A 25105-nucleotide genomic window follows, 5' to 3' on the forward strand; every position below is an offset into this window, starting at 1 on the left:
TGAAGGTCTAGATGTTTAATTTTACAATAACATATTTTACATATTGAAATGATTAAGGCATCAGATTCCACTTGTATCATCTCAAAAGATCAGAACAAGTAAAAGCAACAGAACTTCAACATGAAGTGAATTTAAAGGTGATTGACTCTCTGCAGTCAATAAAGCAGCGGTTGAAGAAACAGCTCTGCTATGTTCAGACATTTAACTGTTTGGGGTTTTTTGGACACAGAAACTTCATGAACCTGAAATGGAAATATGGAATATTGAACCTTAATGTGCCTTGTATTTTCTTCTTTTTTTAAACAAAAACATCACAACATATAATGCACATGGATAGAGAGTTGAAGATTTTAACTTTAAGAAGTTAATCCAAATGTTGGCTCTTTACCTGAAAGCAGACTTTAACATAAAAACATTAATTAACATGATAAAGTATCACTTTAAGGTTGCTGATACTTGAGTTTCGCACGATAGAGGCACAACACTCCAGTGTCAGAGGGGAAAACAACAACTCTCTTATTTTTCATTTTCACAATATGAAAATTACATATTCTTACAGGTGATATTTTATTCATAATTTAATTGCCTTTTATGTTTTTACACAAAAGGTTTTAGAGGCCACAAAAGGAGCAAGGTGTAGGACAAAGACAGTATATTCAGTTTATGTACAGTCCATATATGTTTTTCATTTATACAAAAATTACAAATTAGAATAAAAATAGGCATGCATATCAAAAGTGTCTCCAAACATAATCAGGAGTCAATGTGAAATGTCTCCCTCATTTAGAGTCCCTCTCTTAACCCTGTTGCTGGTATTGTCCCTCTGTGGCAGTGAAGAAGTCCTCCAGGACACTCTGCATGTACTCAAATGTGGGTCTCTCCTCAGGTTTGTGCTTCCAGCAGGTCTGCATGATCTCATAGAGCTCTGCAGGGCATTCAGTGGGCTGAGGCATCCTGTAACCTCGCTGCAAAGAGGACATCACTTCTCCTTTGGTCATACCTGAAGGTAACACAAGCAGACATGTAGGTGTAAATATAAAAGTAAAAGCACAAGCAACATCATCATGTATACTGTCTATACACAGAGATTCATGCTGACCTGGATCAGAACATGCAAACTGCGGCAGTAGATATCTGAGACCTAGTTATGAATAAGTAAGGAAAACACCTGTGCCAGACACCTGTGCCAGTGGGGTGATACTTTAAATAATGCAGAAGTGTTTTTTGTATTAAAAACAGTTTGGCAATGTGTGAAAATATTTGTGTATGAGCTATTTTTATAGGCTACCTGTGCACTTTAGAGTCAATTTTGAGATTCTTTTATTTGTTTTTAAATCTTTGAATGGTCTAGCCCCGCCTTACCTCTGAGCTCCTTCACCCCTACGCTCCTGCTCGATGCCTCAGGTCAGCTGATCTGCTGCTCCTGGAGGTACCGAGGTCAAAACGGAAGCTCAGAGGGGATAGAGCTTTTTCTGTTGCTGCTCCTAAATTATGGAATGAGCTTCCCCTCCACATTAGACAAGCCTCCTCACTGCCCATTTTTAAAACTTGGCTTTCAACCCAGCATGATACCTTGCTCCTGTTTTAGTGTTTTATGGGTTTTTTTATTTATTGTTTCTATGTTTTTATAGTTTTATTATCCTGTTGGAATTGTTTTATGCCTGCATTCTCTGCCTATTTATGTACAGCACTCTGTTTCGGCTGTGGTCGTTTTTAAAGTGCTTTATAAATAAAGTTAAGTTGAGTTGAGTTTATATAGTTCTGAAATTAAAAACCACCAGCAGAGGGCAGCATACCTTAAAGCAATTCTTGACAACACTACATCAATGTGATGTCCCTCCTGACAAGGTTTAACTGAGTTAATCAAGAAACAAAGCTGAACAATAACAAATGTGAATTAACATTAAAGGGGTCCCTGAGGGTTTGGGACTTGGGCAACTGTTTTTTTGGGGTGCAGTACCTCAGTCTGTGTTGGGAACCATAGCGTCCCCATTTTAGGTTTGATTATAAATGCAATATAATGGGATATTACAAGTGGGGATCTGTGCTGGTAACAGGCGAGGTCTTGCCACTTCTTTTTCTGTGCCCTTGAGCATGGCACTGGACCCTAAAGTGCTTGGGACACTAGTCCTTGTGCAGCACCCTCACTCTGGCATCTCTCTATTAATGCTTGTTCATGGGGTCCTGTTTGTGCTGTTTGAGTGTATTTCAGCATGTGTGTGTGTGGCCTGTTTCAACAGAGTGAAAAGCTGAATTTCCCCTCGAGGATTAATAAACTATGTAACATTCAAATGTTTTTTTTACATTTTTTATGGTAGTTTGTAAAGTCTGTTTGGGTAACTAGGAATATCCACTAATGAAGCACAATTCTAAATGACATGGAGAAAGCCTTTATAAAAGTCTGAATGTATCACCTGACCCTTCAAAATCTGTCATTTCAAAACACTTTCTATCTGATAATGTGTTTATTATCGGGTGTATGGGCTTTATTTACCTGGGTATGGGATTTTCCCGAATGTTATGATCTCATACAGCAGGACTCCAAAGGACCACATGTCTGACTTGATGGTGAAGGAGCCGTAGTTTATGGCCTCAGGAGCGGTCCACTTTATGGGAAACTTTGCTCCTGTGGAGGACACACACACAGTTACACATAAACTTCATGTCAGCATTAATGGAAAGGTATTTTTAGATTGTAAAATGATGACATTTATAAAGTTAGGATTCTTTAAGGCTACTGTATTAAAAAAAAAACTGTACTGTACTCTTACACACTCCCACACACTCAAATTCTCACAGATACTGTGTACGTCACATGGAATCAAAGGTTTATTTGTGTACATATATTTGTAATTTTCCGGCTGCAGTGTCAGCGTCTGATGGTTCCAGATCAGTGATCAGTCAGGTTTCATTAATAGTCCACATTAAAAAAAACAAACCCGCCCTGATCGTCACGTATCAAAGAGTTCTCTTTCATTTAGTTCATCAATTCTGCTTTTTCTCTGGAAAGGGGATTTTGATTTTGCTGTGTTGCGACTGTCCAGTAACACAGTTGTGAAGGGAAATAAACCTCATACCTTAAATAGAAATTGAGTAACACACACATATTCTTGAACTTACGACACACATACACACATACACACACACACACACACACACACACACACACACACACACACACACACACACACACACACACACACACACACACAGTTTACCCTCTCTGGCTGAGTATTCATCGTCCTCTATGACTCGTGCCAGTCCAAAATCAGCGATTTTACAGAGCAGACTCTCTGAAACGAGGACATTAGCCGCTCTCAGGTCTCTGTGGATGTATTTTTGCTCCTCGATGTACGCCATGCCCTCTGCGATCTGAAACAGGAAAAATGTGAAACAGAGAATGCCTCAAGTTTCATTTCACACATGAGTAGGAAATAGCAACAAATAATACATATGGTAAAATCACAGAACTACAATTATTTTCATTTTATGAAAAGTTATTCACAGTTGTTCTCAAACCAACCCACTGACTCTGGAATCACTAACGTTATTTATTTACCTGACCAGACCTGCGCTCAGTAGACCACATTAACTGAAAATGATTCACTCCAACTCTTCAAATATAATCATGTTATATGATAACATCCAAGTCCTTATATAGAATTATATAATGAACTTAATAAGCGATAAAATACAACTTGTATGTGCACTGTTTATTCATTTATGCACTGTGTGATCTTTTCTGTTCTTTGCTTCTTCTTCTTCACACTGAACATTTCCCTGCAGGGGAATAAATAAAGGTTCATCTTATCTTATTTTATTAATCCATGTAGGAACAAAAAAAAGATGGACCAAGCATGACCCAAACACCACCTTCAAATAAATATGTCCTACACTCCCAAACTAAGCGACACAGTGATTTTCTGGTCAAAGCAGCTCATGTGCTTGAGTGATTGTTTCTATCTTTAACTAATACCACTGAGCTCAACAAATTCTGACTCTATGCACTACAGTATATTTAAGGTTAATGTAAATGTCTTGTTTAGACAATGCCTCTTATTAACTCTAGTACAGTAGACAGCAAGGTGCAATCTGATCTCTTCAGGTTCATCAGCAGTCCTCGAGTACTCAGAAACCATCTTCAAACTTCATATGAATGGTCTAAACTTTGTTATACTACAGCAATACAGAAAATAGATACTATGTAAGTATTCCATATCTTTACCCTGGATAGGCTTCATGTCAGTGAAACCAATTCACACATGAATAGACTTCTTTTGGTTATATGCTCCTGTTTGTAGTATTACTTCGTAGTCCTAGATTATACACTACCAGTCAAAAGTTTGGACACACCTTCTCATTCAATTGTTTGTATTTATTTTAATTATTTCCCACATTGTAGATTAATACTGAAGACATCACAACTATGAGATCATATGGTTTTGCCAAAATCTGGATTACAATAGTAGTCAAACAGGGCTCTCCATTGTGTACTAACCATTGACTGTATAAAATAGGTACTAACCCTACCTCTGAACAACACAACTGATGGTCTCAAACACTTTAAGAAGGCAAGTCATTCTACAAATGAACTCTTGACAAGGCTCATGTTAATTAGAAACCATTCCAGGAGACCACTTCATGAAGTAGACTGAGAGAATACCAAGAGTGTGCAAAGCTGTCATGAAGGAAAAAGGGGGCTACTTTACAGAATCTAACATATAAAACATATTCTGCTTTGTTTAACCAGAGTTGCCAGTAGCCCCCTTTTTCCTTTATGACAGCTTTGCACACTCTTGGTATTCTCTCAGTCTGCTTCATGAAGTGGTCTCCTGGAATGGTTTCTAATTAACTTGAGCCTTGTCAAGAGTTCATTTGTAGAATGACTTGCCTTCTTAATGTGTTTGAGACCATCAGTTGTGTTGTTCAGAGGTAGGGTTAGTACACAATGGATGGCCCTATTTGACTGCTGTTGTAATCCATATTTTGGCAAAACCATATTATTTCATAGTTTTGATGTCTTCAGTATTAATCCACAATGTTGAAAATAATTAAAATAAATAAAAATCATTGAATGAGAAGGTGTGTCCAAACTTTTGACTGGTAGTGTACTTTCAGAGAAGTACCTTTAATAATAATAATAATAATAATAATAATAATAATAATAATAATAATAATAATAATAATAATAATAATAATAATAATAATAAAATAAAAAAACATTCTGGTTTGTTTAACACTTTTTTGTTCATTTAATAATTCCATATATGTTCTTTCATAGTTTTGATGTCTTTGGTATTAATCTACAGTGTTTCAAATAATTAAAATAAATACAAGCCTTTGAATGAGGTGTGTCCAATGCTACATTTTACTGTGACTAACCTTTCATTCTCTGAGAATTTTCCTGCGAAACATTTCACAATGTGTTACTCAGTATATCAAAAACACTTTTCAACGAGGCACATTTCCATTTAAATCTTGCACTGATGGCAAATTCCTGCTATTAATACACAGACGTTGATAAGAACCAACATGACATTGTTCCGTCACGGTGCGGACCAGGAAATTAGAAAGTATCATGTTATCAACATGGGTCAGGTTTGAACAGTGGATAGTCAGATTTGAACTATTGTGGTTTTGGTTCCTCCTTTCACTTCAGCAATGGAAACAGTGAAGTAACATGTGGGTTTCAGAGAAATTGATGCCACCATTTCTCAAAGGATGGCGGTGAGCAGTGAATAAAAAAACTCTGTGTTTTCATCAGTGTGTACCTGTGCTGAGAAATCGATAAGCTTTGGTAGTTGCTGTTTGGCTCCTGCGTCACTCTTTAAGAAGTCCAAGAGGCTCCCTGAAGACAAGACAGAACAGGAGACAGTGTCAGTAAAATGTTAAATTCAGTGGACATTTGATTTGTTTTCCTACTCTCTGTTGGCCTGCTCCACTAGTATGAAATCCCCTATGCTCTCCTGCTGAAGATGCTTTCAAGACTGGATGCTTGGTCTGAATACACCTGGGTAATACTCAAACTTATTGTACCGCTGCACTCTTTGAACATCGCTCCACACAATAATATCAGCCAGAACTACTCACCATTCGCCATGTATTCAGTGATGATGTAGATGGGTGGTGTTTTAGTGACGACAGCATAGAGTCGCACCAGCCTGTCGTGCTGCAGCATCTTCATGACGTTGGCTTCCTCCATGAAAGCTTCAACCGTCATGGTGCCCGGCTTCAGCGTCTTCACTGCTACTTTGGTGGTGTTCTTGTAAAAAGCTGATCATGTCGAAAGAGAGGAAAGAGGGTGGGGTTTGGAAAAGAGGAGAATGTTACATTTCAAAAGGAAAAGAAAGTCAGCGTCTGAATTATCACATCCAAACCGGTTTTACATCCAAATCAATAGTTTCTACTGACTCATTAAAACATCTAAAAATGGTAATTAAAGACAGCAAACCTCTTTAAAAGCTAAATCACTTATGTATATAGCTTTTAATATTTACTTTGTGCACATGTTTTTAATAATCATTAGAGCCTGTAAAAAGCAGTGTGAGTTAACAGTGCAGTGTCAGCTTCTGTTATTACATCAGACTCATCCCTCTTCTTCACTTCATGCATATTTGAAGTGTTCACAAAATGCTCAGTTCCTCACAAATCATTTTCCTAAAGCATCCAAACACGTCGAACAGCTCAATGAATACACATTTTATGTAGATAACCTCAAAGCTTTGTGAAATGAAGAAAATGTCTGTTGATGAAGTTTGCATTCAAGTGCTTGACTCGCACTGAGTTCACTTTCTGAGGTGCCTTTGAATGAGCTATAGGAGTGGAAACAGTGCTCAAATATTCTACAGTTACTTATATGTAATTCTACTTTACTCGCTTTTCACTGAGGGTGAGGAGTGAGGGTGTTGGAAAGTAAAATATGACCCCCAAATGACATAATTTGGGCGTCACATTTTAGCTAGTAACTTGTAAGCTTGTAACTGAAGTTTAACCACCAGGAGAGGTTAAATGTATGAGGCGATTTCCTTGTTACTACACCATCCAGGAAGTTGATGACTATTTTTCTAACACCTTTTTTTAGTTTTGCACTTTGTGGATAGTGCCCTCTGCATCAAGTCACATCATGCTGTGCAGAGTTCACCCCCTTAACTGTCCAGCATGCAGGACGGCTCGCACGGAAGAAAACCCGGCTGTGGCTCTCAGTCTATGTGACCATGTTTCGAAAGGGGTGACGCTTTTTTTTAAAAGCATTGTTCCTCTGATGAGTTAATAAGTAGGGAAGGGTGAAGTTGTGGATGTATGCCCTCCCTTTAAAAGTGTGATTTCAACACCAACATGTCTCCTTCACTACATTATGTTCACCTGACAGTCAGGTAGTAGATGTCAGCCAATCAGCAAGTAGTCTCACAGTTGATGAAAATCCTTTTTACTTTTATTCTTCCTCAGAAACAGATGCAAAGTTGAATGTGGTGTAGTATGATACTTCCCATAAATTATAGTTAAGTGAAAGTGAAAATACTGATGTTATAATGAAGGCTACTCAATTACAGTGTACATTACACTGTAACTGGTTAGCTTCCACAAGGTGTCCAATCTACACTATCAGTCAGAAGTTTGGAAACACCTTCTCATTTAACGGGTTTTTTTTCTTTTAATTATTTGAAACACTGTAGATTAATACCAAAGACATCAAAACTATGAAAGAACATATATGGAATTATTTAATTAACAAAAAAGTGTTAAACAAAGCAGAATATGTTTTATATTTTAGATTCTGTAAAGTAGCCCCCTTTTTCCTTCATGACAGCTTTGCACACTCTTGGTATTCTCTCAGTCTGCTTCATGAAGTGGTCTCCTGGAATGGTTTCTAATTAACATGTGCCTTATCAAGAACTCAGTTGTAGAATGACTTGCCTTCTTAAAGTGTTTGAGACCATCAGTTGTGTTGTTCAGAGGTAGGGTTAGTACACAATGGATGGCCCTATTTGACTGCTGTTGTAATCCAGATTATGGCAAAACCAGATTATTTCATAGTTTTGATGTCTTCAGTATTAAACTACAATGTTGAAAATAATTAAAATAAATAAAAATCATTGAATGAGAAGGTGTGTCCAAACTTTTGACTGGTTGTGTAATTTCAGAGATTTACTTTTATTATTATTAATAATAATAATAATAATAATAATAATAATAATAATAAAATAAAATAAAATAAAATAAAATAAAATAAAATAAAATAAAATAAAATAATAATAATAGGTAACTTGATTTGCCAGATAAATGTGATTGATGCTATTTTTAATGGTGAGATAACAACACAAGAAAACAGGACATATCAGAAAATTAAAAGGCAAAGGGACAATAGAGAGACAGAGTATTTCATCACTGCCATAAACATGCAGTGTTACAAAGTCTTGCACTTCTCAGTACTGGAGCAGCACTTCCCCATCATTATCCTCAGAAGTAACAAACCACAGAGCATTACCTCTTCTCTGGCGCCCTACACTTCTTATCTCAAAGGTTTTTTTAACCTCAGTTGTGTCATTTGTTGTATCCTTATCTCGATGAAATGTATTATTAACAGGTGGAACAAGGAAGAAGGGTGAAGTAAACTACCCTGTCAGTTAGAATCAGACCACAGAAAGCTTTGCCGGTCTAACTGTGAAATCAGAGTTTCTCTCTTCACCCTCTGTGCACACTCCTCTCTGATGTGAGTCATCATACGTCACCACTCCCTAACTTCTAATGCAAATCTCTTCAGACTCCAACATTTCCTACATAGATGATAAAATTGACAACCCTGATGCGCACATGAATTTGATCTTCCCAGGTCGGTCTTCTCTGCATATTTTCAGTATATTTGCAGAGGCAGCAGTCAATTCTGACAAATATGTGATACACCTAATAGGTAACAAAAGAAGGAAGTCATTTCTGTTTTAATTAGGGGGAAATGGAACTTCCTGGTACTGTTCACTTCTGCAGCTCTGCAGTTTATTTACACAAAATGAGAATACGGACTAACAAATCCTCTGACCTGCAAAACCAAACACGACAAAACTCACTGTCACTCAGGAGCCAATGTCAACGTGCCAGGCCAATGCTGAAGGATGTTTAAAAGGAGCTTATACTGAACTACCTGGGCATTCAGTGCTGTAATGATGCAGCAGCCTCTCATATTCAGAGATAGGCAGTGCTGTAGAGCAGGGGTTCCCAAACTTTTCAGCCCGCAACCCCCAAAATATAGATGCCAAAGACTCGCGACCCCCACTGTCCCTCAAAGTGATTTAATGTGGCGTCATTTAGCTGGTCTGCAGAAAATCATCCTACCTATATGAGCATGTGACTGTGTTTCCTGTGCTGTTATTAATCAACCTGCTGCTACTGATGCTTATGATAATTAACTGTTCACTAACTCTAAACTTAGGAGTCATCTGGCAACAAAGAAAGGCAGAAAACTCATTACATTTCTATTTTCAAGGTTATATTTCAAGTTTACCTACTATTTTTATCAATATTTTTTATCATAATGGATAAAATGTACTATTTTTAGATAATAAAAAAAAGAAAAACATTCGGGAAGATATCTCACGACCGCCCATTAGTGTCTTGCGACCCCCAGAGGGTCCCAACCCACACTGCTGTAGAGTAATGTTTTGTATCCATTAAGTATCATTGGATTAGCCTGCTGCTTTCAGGTTGATATCCTGGAATTACTTGTAAATAATTGTCTTCCAAGTTGCTTTTTGTTTGAAATGAATGAGTTCACACTATACTGATAGAGTGAATGGACTGAGTCAAAATGTATTATTGGTGAAAAAGAAGAAACTGAATCTAAGTTGCTGCTTAATTAAAGCTCCTGTGAGGAACTTTCTGTTTGCGTTGGCTTTGGCACCCCCTGTGGACAAAGTCATACCTCTATCGTTGCTGAATTAATTATGTTTCTGAAACGAAATCTCCTCCTGCTTACAATTAATAGTCAAATATTTCACTCATTAAGAACATTTGCTGCAGAAAAAGTACTAAAAGGGTTTTTCTTTGATGTGCTGTTGATCACCTCATCTGGCACCTACCCCCTCAGAGCTGTTTCAGGCTTTAAAAGTTATAAAACTGAAACTGTTAAAATATTTTCTAATGGTTTTGTTTGATTTTGAGGGTCATGAAGAGGCATGGTTGTTGATTTCAGCCTGTTTCATAACCTCTCAAAAACTCCTCACAGGAGCTTTACAGACAGAAAGTCAAAACCATTACGTGTGTTATTATTTTTTTATCCCTGTTTTATCTACTCTATGCCGTGTCCCACATGGGGATAAGGAGACTGAATTACTGTCTGCACTATCTTGTGTATCTACTCCCTCTCTGAACTCTTATAAATGGATTGTATTGATTAAATGAAAGCCACATTCTCCTCCGTACTGACCCATCCAGACTTCTCCAAACTGTCCTGCTCCGAGTTTCTTCACCATGGTTATCGACTCTTTGGAGATTTCCCAGGCGTCTTTGTCCCACGGCTTCTGTACCTGGGGTTTTACACACGGACGTTCCAGTTTGCGACACAGGCCGTCTGCTTTATCTGTTGGTTACACACACACACACACAAGCACAGACATAAAAAGCTAAGGCATCCTTCCTTTGTTCTGAATCAAGCTTTTAGCATAAAACATGCATGGTGCATTTTATCTTGAGGTCCTGAGGCGTCTCAGAAGTGATTAAATCCAAGTATAAAGGCGAGGTAACATGAACATTTTCTGAGATTAGGATGTTGAATGTTTCTATTAAGGAGCTGTACCCACTGTGATAGTGTCTGATCATTGAGCTAATGTCAGTGAAGGACACTTTAGGAGAGATGTAGTATCCGCCATTATCCAGCATCCTGATCTTATAGTGTTTGACCAAGTCTGTTCCCTGGGCGTCCACGTCTCTGATGGACAATGAGTAGCTTCCTTTGGGATAAACCAAGAAAAAGAGAGTGAGCAGTGATTCAAAACTAGCAGAGGTTCAGTCTGAACTCCGCAGATTGAATGTGTGTGAATGTATCTTTATCTGTTGTGATTTCTAACCTTTTAATGATTCACTTTCTCTGATGAGATAAGAGCCGGGTTTGTTTGCAGGCGCAAACAGCTGCCTCTCTGCATCCTTTCTGGTGACGTCTTTGAAAAACCAGCTACAAACACAAAGAAATGCACTCGATAAACACACGCTTATACTTCCCAAAGGCAGCCATTAGTCCATGCACAATGTTATGCTGATGCAAATTGTTAATATGAAACATAATGTGTAGAAACGTTGACTGATGTGCAGCTACTCACGCCTCTGTTTCCATGGTGTTGGCTTCAGCAACATAATTGGATGGGATAAATCCTACTTTCTTGGTTTTCATTGATCTTACTTTCCACCACTCCCCATGTCTGCAAGAAATGATCCACAATTAACACTATTACTTTTTAGTCTTTGCCCGTCAGGACTGTCAAAGATGTTTCTGAAAGATGTCCCAAAGCGCCGGATGAGCAACTTCAACCCTGATTTCCATGTTTGGTGTAAATTCTGGTGGATTTAAAGGAGAATGAAATATCCTTTATACATCTGATTACCAGCTCTATCCAACAAAGTACATTATCTTCAGCCTCCAAAGGATTCATTTCATCCTCACTAGAATTCAAAGTGTGTCCTCTGAACACTTTTTGGTGACGCAACAGTCAGTAATGACGGACGGAGCATCAGGGCTGAAAGAGGCTGAACTCCTCATGGTATGCAGATTAAACAGAGCTCAGTTTTGGACATGTGTGAGCATTGATCTCTGCTTTATATGATGCAATCAGTCCACCATCAGTATCAGACACTCACTCCTCTAAGACTTCCATCATCTCGCCTTTCTTGAATCCTAAGTCGTCCGGGTGCACAACTTCATACGGGTAAAGGCCGACCATTATTTTACCGACCTTTTGCTCTGAGAGAGGAAACAGAGAAAGGTATTGAAATGTTAAATTCTTTCAACATTAATAATAACAATAAATAAGCCCAACTTTCTTTAAGTCAAACTGTGTCATGTGTAGGCCAAGCATTCATTAAAAAACATCAGACATAGGTTAAGGACGTGAAAGACACAGATATAGTGACTGCAGGTGGTATCAGCATGTGTGATCTTCCACTAAATACCACACATCACTATTATATTTGTATATCCAGAGTAAGACTCAGTCTCACTCAGTATAAAGTCACCATACTGTTGTGACTTTATCAAATAAATTTGAGCAATGACCACCGCACTGGAAAACATCATAATTAAAACATTTTAATTTTTTCAAGAAACCTGACAACTAAATTTTTATTGATTTGTTACTCATTAAATCAATTTAGGTATGTTTTTTTTTTATATCTTGAAATAAGACTTTCATCTGGACTTCCCAACTTGGTCTCAGCAGATGTGTGTCTAACATGAGTCTGGTCCTGCTGGAGGTTTCTGCCTGTTAAAAGAAGTTTGTCCTTGCCACTGTAACTTGCTAAATGCTGCAAAGTGCTCTGCTCATGGTGGATTACGATGACATCAGACTGAGTCCTGTCTGTGAAATGGGACTGGACTTTGTTAATGATATAACATAGAGTGCGGACTAGACCTGCTTTGTTTGGAAAGAGTCTTGAGATAACATTTGTTGTGATTTGGTGCAATATAAATAAATATTGATAGCTTAACTGGACTTGTCAGGTGAATGTGTCTTATATAGAGTCTACTAAGACATCTATTTTTACTAGAAATAAGACAAACACAAGTGTTTACTTTGAGTCTTTTCAGTGTGTATACAATTTACATTATGCAACTGCTAGCTAGGTCAGTACCCTGGCTATGTGGAATCTTGCAGCTAGTTTATTCCAATAACATTCAAGGATAAGTGAAGATATGCTTCAGTAAGGCTGGTCATACACTAAATAACTTTTAGATCTTCACAGATTTTAAAAGTTTAGGAGACCACACACAAAAGGAAAGTCCTGACAGATTTCTAAACATTACAGGAGGGCTAGCATACACCACACTGCTGGGCTACAAGCCTTTGTAAAGAAAGTATAGAAAGACATTCAAACAAAGAGAAGACACAATGTGAGGCATACCTTCGATTTTTTGGAACACCTGACCAGGTAACAGGGAACTATCCTGCAAAGACAGACCAAGAATTAGTAGGATCACTCTGGTTAATATTAAATCTTAAAAAGCATTTTAGAAATGTTGTAAAGTAATCTAAACTAACTTATAAGAGCAGTAAGGTAGCATGCTAACAAAAACAGCTGCTTCTGAAGCTAAACAGTCACCTCAAAAAGATACTTCAGGACTGAGTTCATGGCCTTTTTAAAGACTTTAGTGTTCTATGTTTTAGTACTTTAAAGTAATGTTTTTAAGTAAGATGTACTGAAAATAAGTTAAAGGGTTAAAAAATAAAGTTTGGAAGGCATAGATATCTGTTTTAATGTAATGTTGGAGTATTATAGATGAATAGATCATTAAATGTCTCATGTCTCATTACATCATTATGTCTCATATCTCATTAATTGTCTGATGTTCTGATTACATCTCAGACACAGTTTGAAGTTTCAGCTTGTTTTATGAAAGCGGTTAGATACGTTTGTGCACAGTGCAGCTTCTCTTTCTTTAATGTTTGAAAGTAAACCATGCCTAACAGCATTCATTTGGGCATTTTCCTGTTTATGTCACCTTATTAAAGGCAGTGTGCTCTTCACATTGTTATTAGTGTTTCCAATACAATACAATTTCATATAATAATAATAATAATAATACATTTTATTTAAAGGCGCCTTTCTCGGCACTCAAGGACACACTACAGATATAAATATATACATACACGAATTTACATTAAAGGAAACAAAATCAGAGTCAAAAATGAAAACAATATAAACTAACAAGGGGTAAGAAAAAATAGAAACAATAACAAAATGACAGAGCAATTGGAGTCAGACGGAGTAGGCGGTTTGGAACAGATATGTTTTGAGTTGTGATTTGAAATGGGGGAAAGAATCTGTGTTTCTGAGTTGAGGTGGCAATGAGTTCCAGAGACGGGGAGCAGAGCGGCTGAATGCTCGGCTCCCCATAGTGGTGAGACGGGCGGAGGGGACAGACAGGTGTATGGAGGAAGAGGATCTGAGGGAGCGGGAGGGAGTGGGAACATGGAGGAGGTCGGACAGATATGGGGGGGCGAGGTTGTGGATGGTCTTGAATGTTAACAGAAGGACTTTGAATTGAATACGGAACTGAACAGGGAGCCAGTGGAGCTGTTGGAGGACAGGAGTGATGTGGTGGATGGAGGGGGTTCGGGCAATGATACGGGCAGCTGAATTCTGGACCAGTTGGAGTTTATGGAGGGATTTGTGAGGGAGGCCGAAGAGGAGAGAGTTGCAGTAGTCCAGACGGGAAGTGACAAGGCTGTGGACAAGGATGGCGGCAGTGTATATATATGATACTACTCACAAGTTACTCACTACTTAAGTAGTTTTTCCTGAGGTACTTATTTACTCAAGTACTTATTTATATGAGTACTCTTACTTCTACTTGAGTAATCTCCATTGTAAAGTAGCAGTACTTTTACTGTTTACTCTACCCACCACTGTTTATATAACATAATAATTAATAACTGCCCGGAAAATCAATCATTTTGTACTCACCAGGCCGTACTACAAGCGTAACATTCATTACAGCCAAACTGTGATTGCGTTTGATTTTCAGGTAGCAGCACCATGTTTTGCTTAAGTAAGCTTAGAGAGCAGATTTCAGCGTCTTCTTATCCTGTATTATTTTTTTGTGCACAGCCCATCTGTCTGACTACTTACTATGGGTTTTTGTGTAAAGGAGGTGGGGTCTCTGACATAGTGGGTTTGCTCGGTACGTACAGGCTGCTTGTTGTCTTGCCCCTCCAGCGTGGACTTCATGCAGCCCATCCTGCCTGCAGGAGGAAGTGAGAAAAAGGAAGAGTGAACTGGACTGTTACACGTTTGGCATTTACAGCTGGTTAAAAAAACAACATCGGAATTATTTGGCTCCAAACACCTGTGACATTTCATGTAAAAATAACAGAATCACCCACAGACACTGTCCATTTTTCCTTTCTTTAACAACACCTTGGTTTAAAATAGTCGAATAGGAAACACACATATACACTGAAACCAACTCTGAGCAGCTGCAGGTGTAGTCATCGCATTGGTGAACATCCCATACCAAATATATGGATGAAACTGTCTGAGAAGTTACATATCAGGGATTCACAGTGTCCCATGTTCATGCAGTATAATCACATCTTGCTCTGTATCTTACTGAAATGCCCAACCACAACATGGTCTTGTAGTGAAATACCTAGAGGACATGCTTTTTGTCCTTCAAGGGATAGTTCATATATTTACTTATTTATTGTTAAGTCAAGTTGTATGCAATCAATAGTTAGTGTATTGCTCACAGGGGATCCTGCCCACCTCAGCTCTTTGCTCAGAAACAGACCAGAGAAGCTAGACTATCAACCACTGGACAGGATCAACTTCACCACACACTGTGCTCATTTTGAGAAACTCTGACCCAAAAAGTACCATTAGTGTAAGTGTGCACTCTACTTAGAAACTTTGCATCCCTTTACGTTGTCAAATTCAGCGTTTTAGTTTCTTTTTGTGGCTTGTGGTTGGCTTGTTCTCTACTAACCATCGGGAAGCCCACAAACACTGACATTTACAGGCAAGCATGCAAAGACACACAGAGACGAAACCAAATGGCTAGAAAATCTTCTTAACCTCAAGAGATGATTTCTGTTTGGCTTTGCATTTTATATTAGACTGTTCCCAGCACAGAGGAGAATACACAACATATGTTAGCAGACATGCAAATGTATGTGCAGTGTTGTAGACACAGCAACACAGTTTACAACAACCATGCCTCCCCTTATGGTACAATATGATAAGATAAGACACAATAAGTTGAAAATGTGGAAGAGTACAGTTGTAATGTTATGAGACAGAAGTCTTAATTACAGGCTATAAGCTTTTCTTATCCAGCCCGTCTTAACAGCTGAAGACAAACAGTGGCTGCAGAAGCGTGCACAGACTCAGTTTCTTACACAACTGACTCAGAATCCTGATTCTTATGATGATGTGGTTCTGAAAAAGATGAAGTGTTCAGTTTTTATGAAACTTAAATGAAAGTGTAACTTCACAAGATGCTCCAGATTCCTCTTTTTATGTTAGGCGGCTGCAGGCACCTCTTCTGATCTGTCCCTCTAAAATAACATAAGAGAAAACTAAAACTAAACTAAAATTGTGACTGTTTAAAAAAGTACAACTTCTTTCTCTTATATCATGGCTCAATACTATGGCTTAAATCGTGCATGGTTATGAGTTTATTCTTGTTCATTTACAACTTTTTTCTCCTAAATGTACGACTCTGGTTCTGCCCAAGGTTTCTACCTGCTAAAAGGAAGTTTGTCCTTGCCGCTGTAACTCGCTGAAGTGCTCTGCTCATGAGGGATTAAGATGAGATCAGACTATTCTGCCCTTCCTGAACGGTTTAGTTTGCCAGATAGGATAAACAGTTCTCGGTGAAATGAGAGACCGTTTGAAGATTTGGCCGTTTATTGTGACTCCACACACAAAGGTACTGTTAAGATAAGATAAGATAAGATAAGACAAGATAAGATAAGATAAGATAAGATAAGATAAGATAAGATAAGATATACTTTATTTGTCCCCGGTTGGGGGAAATTCTTTTGTTAAAATGTAACCCTTTTCTGTCCATTGTTGATCTGTGGTGGAAGGAGGAAGGAGGAGGAGGGAGGCAGAGGACTCAAGAGGTTACAGGATACTGTAGACCAACACACCAGAAATACATAAAGAAATAAGTGAGTAGAGAAATAAAGAGGTAAAGAGATAAATAAATAAATAAATAAATAAATAAAGATAAAGTCAAGAAAAAGGAAGAAAAAAAAGGGAAATAAAATACACTAAAGTAGTGGAATAAAAATTGTTTAACAAAGTGTGTGTGTGTGTGTGTGTGTGTGTGTGTGTGTGTGTGTGTGTGTGTGTGTGTGTGTGTGTGTGTGTGTGTGTGTGTGTGTGCATGATGTGAGGTAGTCGTCGTGTGCAAGGCTAAGGCTTTAAGTATAAATCAGCCTTAAGGTGATTCTTGAGCCTGGTGGGACAGCTCATGGTGTTGTAACCCTTTTCTGTCCATTGTTGATCTGTGGTGGAAGGAGGAGGAGGAGGGAGGCAGAGGACTCAAGAGGTTACAGGGCACTGTGGACCAACACACCAAAATAAATACATAAAGAAATAAGGAAGAAGAGAAATAAAGAGGTAAAGAGATAAATAAATAAATAAATAAATATATAAATAAATAAATAAATAAATAAATAAATAGGTAAAGAGATAAATAAATACATAAATAAAGATATAAATAAATAAATAGGTAAAGAGATAAATAAATAAAGAGGTAAATAAATAAATAAATAAAGAGATAAATAAATACATAAATACATAAATAAATAAATAAATAAATAAATAAAGAGGTAAATAAATAAAAATACATAAATAAATACATAAATAAATAAATAAATAAATAAATAAATAAAGAGGTAAATAAATAAATAAATAGGTAAATAAATAAAGATAAAGTAAAGAAAAAGGAAGAAAAAAAAGGAAAATAAAATACACTAAAGTAGTGGAATAAAAATAGTTTTAAAAAAGTGTGTGTTTGTTAATGTATGTGTGATTCATGTATTAAGAGTGCTGTGTGTGGGTGTGTGGGTGTGCGTGTGTGTGTGTGTGTGTGTGCGTGATGTAAGGTAGTCGCCGTGTGCAGTCATGATAACTCATCACCAAGGACATAGTAGGGGCCGCCCCTTAACCAATCAGGGCAGAGGATTGTAGATTAGCTCTGATTGGTCCGTCAAAAGAGGAGAATAATAACATTGCTTGATACAAAGGCATTAGAAAATGTGGAAAACGCAGAGATTTTTCAATAGTCTCAGATTACTCCATTTACTCCAATGAGTACTGATGGGTATTATGACCTTTCCTCCAAACCCAGCGGAAAAAAGGAACGTTTTTTTACACCATTCCTACCAACAGCTGCTTTAATGTAGAGCAGATCAGAACCACATGTTCAAACAGCTGATCGATCAACACGGAGATATAAACATTACACACCACAGAGTGTTTAAGGTGTAGTGTTGTAGAGTGAGATGTGTGTCTGCAGAGTGAGAGAGTGACACTGAAGGTGAAAGCGCGTTTGTCACACACCAGGGGCGTGAGAGTGAGCTCTCCTGTGTAACGAGTCCACGTAGACAGTCAGAAAACAGTCCCCTAGCTTAATGCTAACACACAATGGGGAACCCCATGTACTGGCTAACGAAGTGAGCATTGCCATTCCGATCATGTTTGACCTTTTTAACAGCTTTCATTGGTAACATGAAACAAAACAACACACTACAATACTCACAGGCATCTGTTTCCATGCTCTTATGAGGGACGTCAACTGCAAACAGTGAACAATAAGGTTCTGCTTGATTCTAACTGTGATGGTTAATTAAGATGGCTGCCTGAAAGGATCAAATTCAACTTTAAAGATACAGACACATTCCACATTAAATAAACATATTGTGACATGTCCAAAAAGCAAAACAAAATGTTCAACCTGCAACCTCCAAAATATAGGTGCCAAAGACTTGTGACCCCCCACTGTCCCTCAAAGTGATTTAATGTGGCTTCATTTAGCTGGTCTGCAGAAAATGACCCTACCTATATGAGTGTGTGACTGTGTTTCCTGTGCCTTTATGAATTAACCTGCTGCTACTGATGCTTTTGATAATTCACTGTCAGAAAACCCATTACATTTTGGATTTTCAAGGTTTTATTGTTTGTCAATATTCTGTACTATAATGGGTAGAATTTACTATTTTAAATAACTTAAAAAAAAACAACAACATTCTCAAGGCCCTTCCATTTTTTAGGTGCTGTGAAAATTATTAAATTCATGCAAACCACTTCTACATAAATGAAGCGATGCCTGCGAGCTAGTTCAGTTGGGGGCGGCAGTAGCTCAGTCCATAGGGACTTGGCTTGGGAACCGAAGGGTCGCCGGTTTGAGTCCCAGCATGGACGAAGTTTGGCAAGTGGACTGGTGGCTGGAGAGGTGCTGGTTCACTTGCCTGGGCACTGCCGAGGTGCACTTGAGCAAGGCACCGAACCCCCAACTGCTCGGGGTGCGCTGGTTGACGGCAGTATCCTCACTCTGACATCTCTCCCTAAGCATGTTCACTGCATGTGTGTGCATTTGTATGTATATATGTATGTGTAGCATGTCCAAAAATAGCATGAGTGAAAAAATTGAATTTCCCCCCTGGGGATTAATAAAGTACCTTTCAAACTCGAGCTGCACTGCTATACACGTCACATGTCCCACTCTCATAACAATCATCCGATCCTGCCCTCTGCCTCTCAAATTGGCGGTCTATTTAAACTGGGAAAATCTCCCATCTCTCCCTCTGCCTGTCAACGCCTCTGCTGCCTGCATGCCTATTGCTGAAATTTCTTTCATCCCCACCGCCACCCCAGCATCCACCTGCAGGCTCCCGGGGGTGTTCAGTATGTTTTGCTCATCACTCCTCAATGTCTGCATGTAAACTTATCTGCAGGGAGTGATGAGGCCGGGGCCTGGGCGCCAAACATGAATATGTATTTGCTGCTGCACTAAACAATTTAAAGGTGAGTTGTCTGACTGAACTACAAATGTAGTATGCAGTACCCACTGCATATTACATTCGTAGGTAGCAGCAGGCGATTTCGAAAACAGCCTTCTTCTCAAACGGTCTCACTCGATAGCACACACAGTACAAATCCACTGTCAGGCAAACATCTCTCAAATGAAATGAAAGACACAGCAATGTACTGCCCTCCATTTCCCCTTCCCAAAATCTTGTCAGTCGTCTAGCTTCACATACACCTTCAATGTCCAAAAACGACCCCACCTGCATCAAAAGTGGCACGCCACTCACCACTTCTATTTTCCTGGCCTCCGTTCCATAGTCTCTGTTTTATTTTATTTTATGTTATTCTTATTTTCAATTTTTATTACTATTATTTTTATTATTATTATTATCTTCCCCTAATATGTCTTGCCATTGTTTTATCTCTTTCAATCGCTGTAAAGCACTTTGGGTTGCATTTGATTTGTATGAAAGGTGCTATATAAATAAAGCTTGATTGATTGATTGATTGAAATGGGAAAAACGAAACATAGTTGCGTTCAATCAATTCAATGTTCAGGGCCTTATCTCTATGCCGTTTAGACGAAAGCCCCTCTTGTGATTCGGACAGATCGCACTTCACCAAGTTTCCTTCCACAAACGTTTCAATCTTGTGAGGATCCTTGAAAATATAGCCATGCTGAGTCACGGCCATCATTCCCACAACAAACCTTTCCTCTTTTTCCTTCTTTTGACTACTGTCACTGGAAGAATCATTCTTTTTCCTTTTATTTTAACTTGTGTATCTGAGGGTCTACAATTTAAATCTCGCTCTCTGACTCCTGCTCTGATTCTTTTTCCGCCATCCGACCTCAAGTTTGTCAAGTTGTTGTGTTCCCAGACTCCTCCTGTCTTGGTGTTGGGTCTTTGTTAATAATTTAACAGAGAGTACAGTCTAAACCTGCTCTGTTTGTAAAAAATCTTGAGATACAATTTGTTGTGATTTGGCGCTGTATAAAAAAAGATATGATTGATTGATAGTTTAATTCGATTTTATCTACAAGGTAGCCCTTATACTATGATGTACCTTTGAGTGTGTTTGATGTGTGTCTCATAAAGTCCAGATTAAATAGCACAGTTGACATTTTGAGCCTTTGTATTATAGCATATTTCCTACTATAAAAGGACATAACATTGGGATCTAATCTACTCATCTAAGTGTTCAATAATGTTCATGTCACTTCAACCACATGTGAATGTGTGTTCACACCAAACACAATGACAATACTTGAGTCTTTACAGTGACAGTGTTCACACATGGGGTATAGCAGCATCCATCAGGGAGCTAATACAGAGTACGCTTCCCTCAAAATGAATATGTTCAAGTCTGAGAACCCATATTTGATGAATTTTAGGGAACACATCAAGGTTGAAGGTGAGAAACAACCTGGAGACACACAAACACCGGGGCATCCCATGGTGCTATCAACTGAAGTAGATGACTTTACAGACACAAACACCAGATACATTCACCTGTTCTTAATTTAGAGTCACAAATTAACCTGAGACACATGTTTGGACTGTGTGGAGGAAACCCACACATGCATGAGAGGAACATGTGTGCTCCACATACAAAGCTCCTGTGGATTCAAACCAGCAAAGTTCTTGCTGTGACACTTTGTACTGACCACAGTACAGCCTGATTACATTTGTTCAGCAATTTCTTGTAGTTAACGCCTCTTTGTTACTTTTCATACGCCTGCTTCTACGTGCTGAGGGGTTTGTCTGGGATAAACCAAATCTGGAGTTTTGATGGTTTCTTTTTCCTCTTGGCTCACACGGGATGCATCTTCTCTCATTTGGTTTCATATGCTGGTTCAGCACTGTGGCTGTGATCTGTTGAGATTCTTCCTCAGACTGAGTATTGTTTCTCTGTGGTAGGAGCTATCCCTTAAACTCTGGTAAATGGAGTGAGTTAGAGGAGCTGGTTTATTTATTTTCCCACCTGTCCACCCATGTGTTAGTTTTCCTTTTTTTTATTTTTGGTGTAATCCTAGTAACAAAAAAAACAAAACAGAAACCAGGTTTGCAGTCCTGCTTCTTAAAATGCCTGAAGCCTGGCACACCTTAGAAGATATTTAAGCTAGAGTTAATGTTAGGCAGGTGCCTGGGGGTTGTTTTATGTTGGCACTCTCAGGGGCCTACTTACAGTGCTCACTTCAGTGGGAGATTTTAGAAGTTAGGTGAGTTTAAGTATGTGCCATTGTTGTTTAGTATCTATGATCCTAACTTGTATGTGCCTTACAGCTTCTGTATTTCAACAAAGACATGATTCCAGGCATGTATATATAGATACATGTTATGACTGGGGATGTGACCTTAGAGGGTCACAAAGCCATATTTTTAAATTTCATTCAGATTTTTATGGCAGATGTTTTGCTTACAACGTGAGAGTTCAGCTGCCTTGCACTTTTACTACATGTGATGGTTGGTAATCAAAAAAAAGATATTCAAATCCCTGTCATGAACATTTCTTATTCAAACAGCAGGATGAGCTTTCCCTCTGATTTGCTGGTTGCAGAAAACATTTCTGACAGGATGTGAAAAAGAAACAGGAACAACAGGAGGGATGATTTAAGATAGAAACAAGAGAAGTGATCAAAACAGGTATCATAATGTTTTAAAATGATGGTTGGTTGGTGTGTAAAAATGATTCTGACTTCATGAGTCACAGTACAAACAGTGTTCATAAAAAGATGATGGACAAAAGAGTACTACTGAAAAAACAAGGTTTTATGTCATGGGTGTTTTTGGTTTGGTGTTTTCTTTATGGTGTCCTGGTTTTGATTTCTGGTTTCACTTCGTGTGTTTCATTGATCCCTGTTCTGTGTTTTATCTGTTGCCTTTTTGTGTTCTTGTGTTTAGTTTAGTGTTTTGTCTTGTTGCTACCTGTGTTTTCCTGTGGTCTTGAGTCGGTTTTCAGTGTAATATATTGTAGAATAGTCTTGTGTTAGCTAGTAGTAATAGTCTTGCTAGATTTTAATTTGGAGTAGTTCATTTTTAGCCGTGGACTGCATAAGTATTTTTTTATTTATTTTTATTTTAATCATTGTTTTAACATTTATTGATCTTATTTATAAAAACTATTTATTTATTCATACAATTTAATTATTTATTTATCTATTTATTTCTTGTGTTCATCCGATCTTGTTAACTCTACCTTATTTTTAACTTTTCTTTCCACTCTTACTTATTTTATTAATTTTACTGTGTTGATTTTATTTTATTTTTAAGTATTTTATTTATAATCATGCCTTTTATAATTCTACCATTGCTGTTGTTTTCTGTCTCTGTTATTCTGTGAAGCATTTTGGGCTGCATGTTTTTATGTATGAAAGGTGATAAAGTTCAGTTGAGTTGAGTGTTAAGTTTAGTGTTACTTCCTGTGTTTTCCCGCCTTTGTGATTGTCTTCACCTGTGCCTTGTTGTCCTCACCTGTGTGTCCTTACTCGTTACCCAGTGTGTCTATTTAGTCTCTGTGTTTCCTCCCTTCTGTGCCTGTTCATTGTGCTCATGATGTCTTCCAGGTTCCCAGTATTTTTTTCATTCCCTGGATTTAGTTTGGATTAAGTTTGTTTTATATCTGTTTTTAGTTTATTAAATTATCTTATTTTTTTTAATCTGCACCTTGGTCCTCCCACTCCTTTCTACATCTATAACAATTTTAATCCAGATTGATTTATAAGGTTAGATATGATCAGCTGTATTATTACATTTCAGCCTCACAACTGCAGGAGCACACAATGTTTGAATCAACTACTGGTTTCTAAAACAAGGAAGACAACGCTGTGGCTCAATTGTTGGAGAAATGGAGTCAGCAGTTTGAATGAACAGCTGTCAGAGGGGACAATGGAAATACAGCAAATGATGTCTGGAATGACGTAAGTAAAGCTGGTCACATGTGGAGTCATCATTTGGGAAACAAGGATGTATAAATGTGGGAAACCCATCCATAAAAAGTCGAGATTATTATGTGGCTACTGTGAGTTTTTGATGCAGATATAAAACAATAAAAACATTAAAATCTATCACAGCAGCCGACCACATCTTTGCAGTGACTGTTATCTACGAAAAAATGGTAGATTTGAAAGCTTGCAGCTGACCTCAGTCTGATAATTTGCACACAGGTTGTGAAAGAAAAAGCCTTCATGCTTCATTATCTCAGTGTTGTGTTCTGAAAGCGTCTAAATAGATAGTTTAGGGTATGTTTGGGAGCCGATGTGAAGTTGTTATAAAATGAAAAAACAGTTTGGCAGTTCGTTTCTGGCTGTCTGCTTGACTGGTCCAGTGCCTCTGCTATATTTTTAACCTGACAGTCAGCAAACAGCCGGAAACCAAGGCTCTTAACAGATTAGGGGCTCAGGCACACACATGAACACACACATGAACACACACACATTGGGTATGCTCTGACCAACATTTAAACTTCCTCTTTTACTACTGAACGGAGTCAAAGGCTAGAGAGGAATGAAACATGAAATGAGATAGAGGACAGGAGGAAAGTGAATTAAATGCACAGCAGAGTTTTATCCTACAAAGAGACACATTAAACTGCAGTGCCACCTAAAAGTGAGTTCAAAGGCGATCTATTCTAACCTTATCTAAGTTATCACAACTTACAAACTACTATTTGTTAATCAGAGGTGCTGATTTCAAACATTAAAAACTCCATGAAGCTCATTGAAACCATCAGAAGCATTTATGAAAAAGTGTGAGGAGAAATCCAACAAATACTTACACAATAAAATAATAAAAGTTACTTTATGACTTGAATCAATATATGAAAATGTTCAATCAGCCAAAATGTTTACTTTGGCATAATACAATTGCATGTTATTCTTGTAGTTTGTGTGAATAGGTATGTTCTTTAGTCTGTGACAGAGCACAACAACCTGATGCACATCTCTGGAAGGTGTGTGCTTACCTCTCTTGGTGTGTGTCCTCAGTTAAAGGAAGCAGTTCATCCACCGTTACACTCCTCAGATTTCTTCTTTGTTTCTCATCAGATTGACAGATGGAGTGACAGACTGCTGGTATTCTTCTTGACAAGCGGGTCAGCCGGTCGACAATGGACTGTTTCACTCTGCCACCCAGAATGAGGAACTTAAGAGAAACCAGCTGGGGATTTTTTTCTTGCTCAAACTTCCTGGTACTATTGTCTAATGATTATTTGCATAACCAGCAACACACACAGACTTTTGAGTGCTGTATATTCTAAAACACAATAGTTTATACTGCAGTAGGTCTGAGTTTGACAATAAACAATACAGAATAAGAACCAGAATCCCATTGAGGTATTTACAAAAACTACATGAGAAAGGCTGATA

At 38.1% G+C, this 25105-nt stretch overlaps 1 protein-coding gene and 1 long non-coding RNA gene across 6 annotated transcripts in view; one reads left to right on the top strand and one right to left on the bottom strand.

Moving 5' to 3' along the window:
* On the bottom strand, positions 1-24844 carry lyn (LYN proto-oncogene, Src family tyrosine kinase). 4 transcript variants are annotated; one of them, XM_034702148.1, is made up of 13 exons: positions 24703-24844; positions 14830-14942; positions 13102-13144; positions 11842-11944; positions 11307-11405; positions 11058-11161; positions 10791-10940; positions 10418-10570; positions 6091-6273; positions 5772-5848; positions 3219-3372; positions 2495-2626; positions 1-1000 (listed from the first exon to the last, which is right to left on the bottom strand). In XM_034702148.1, the coding sequence occupies exons 2-13, from the start codon at positions 14935-14937 to the stop codon at positions 798-800; spliced, it is 1509 nt and encodes a 502-aa protein (XP_034558039.1). In that variant the 5' UTR covers positions 14938-14942; positions 24703-24844; the 3' UTR covers positions 1-797. The 4 variants fall into 4 exon arrangements, with proteins under 4 accessions (XP_034558039.1, XP_034558041.1, XP_034558038.1 ...); XM_034702150.1 differs by having other exon boundaries at positions 14890-14942; positions 24703-24843; XM_034702147.1 differs by lacking the exon at positions 24703-24844 and adding an exon at positions 18473-18587.
* Positions 23268-25105, top strand: part of LOC117826227 — a 5604-nt gene continuing 3766 nt past the window's right edge. The window contains exons 1-3 of one of the 2 annotated variants that reach the window (XR_004633995.1): positions 23268-23464; positions 23555-23659; positions 24785-24927. This is a non-coding gene — a long non-coding RNA (uncharacterized LOC117826227). Of the gene's footprint in view, positions 23660-24784; positions 24928-25105 lie in introns of both variants that reach the window. The other variant, XR_004633994.1, reaches the window with a different exon arrangement.

This window comes from Notolabrus celidotus, chromosome 15 (assembly GCF_009762535.1).
Source record: "Notolabrus celidotus isolate fNotCel1 chromosome 15, fNotCel1.pri, whole genome shotgun sequence".
NCBI lineage: Eukaryota > Metazoa > Chordata > Actinopteri > Labriformes > Labridae > Notolabrus > Notolabrus celidotus.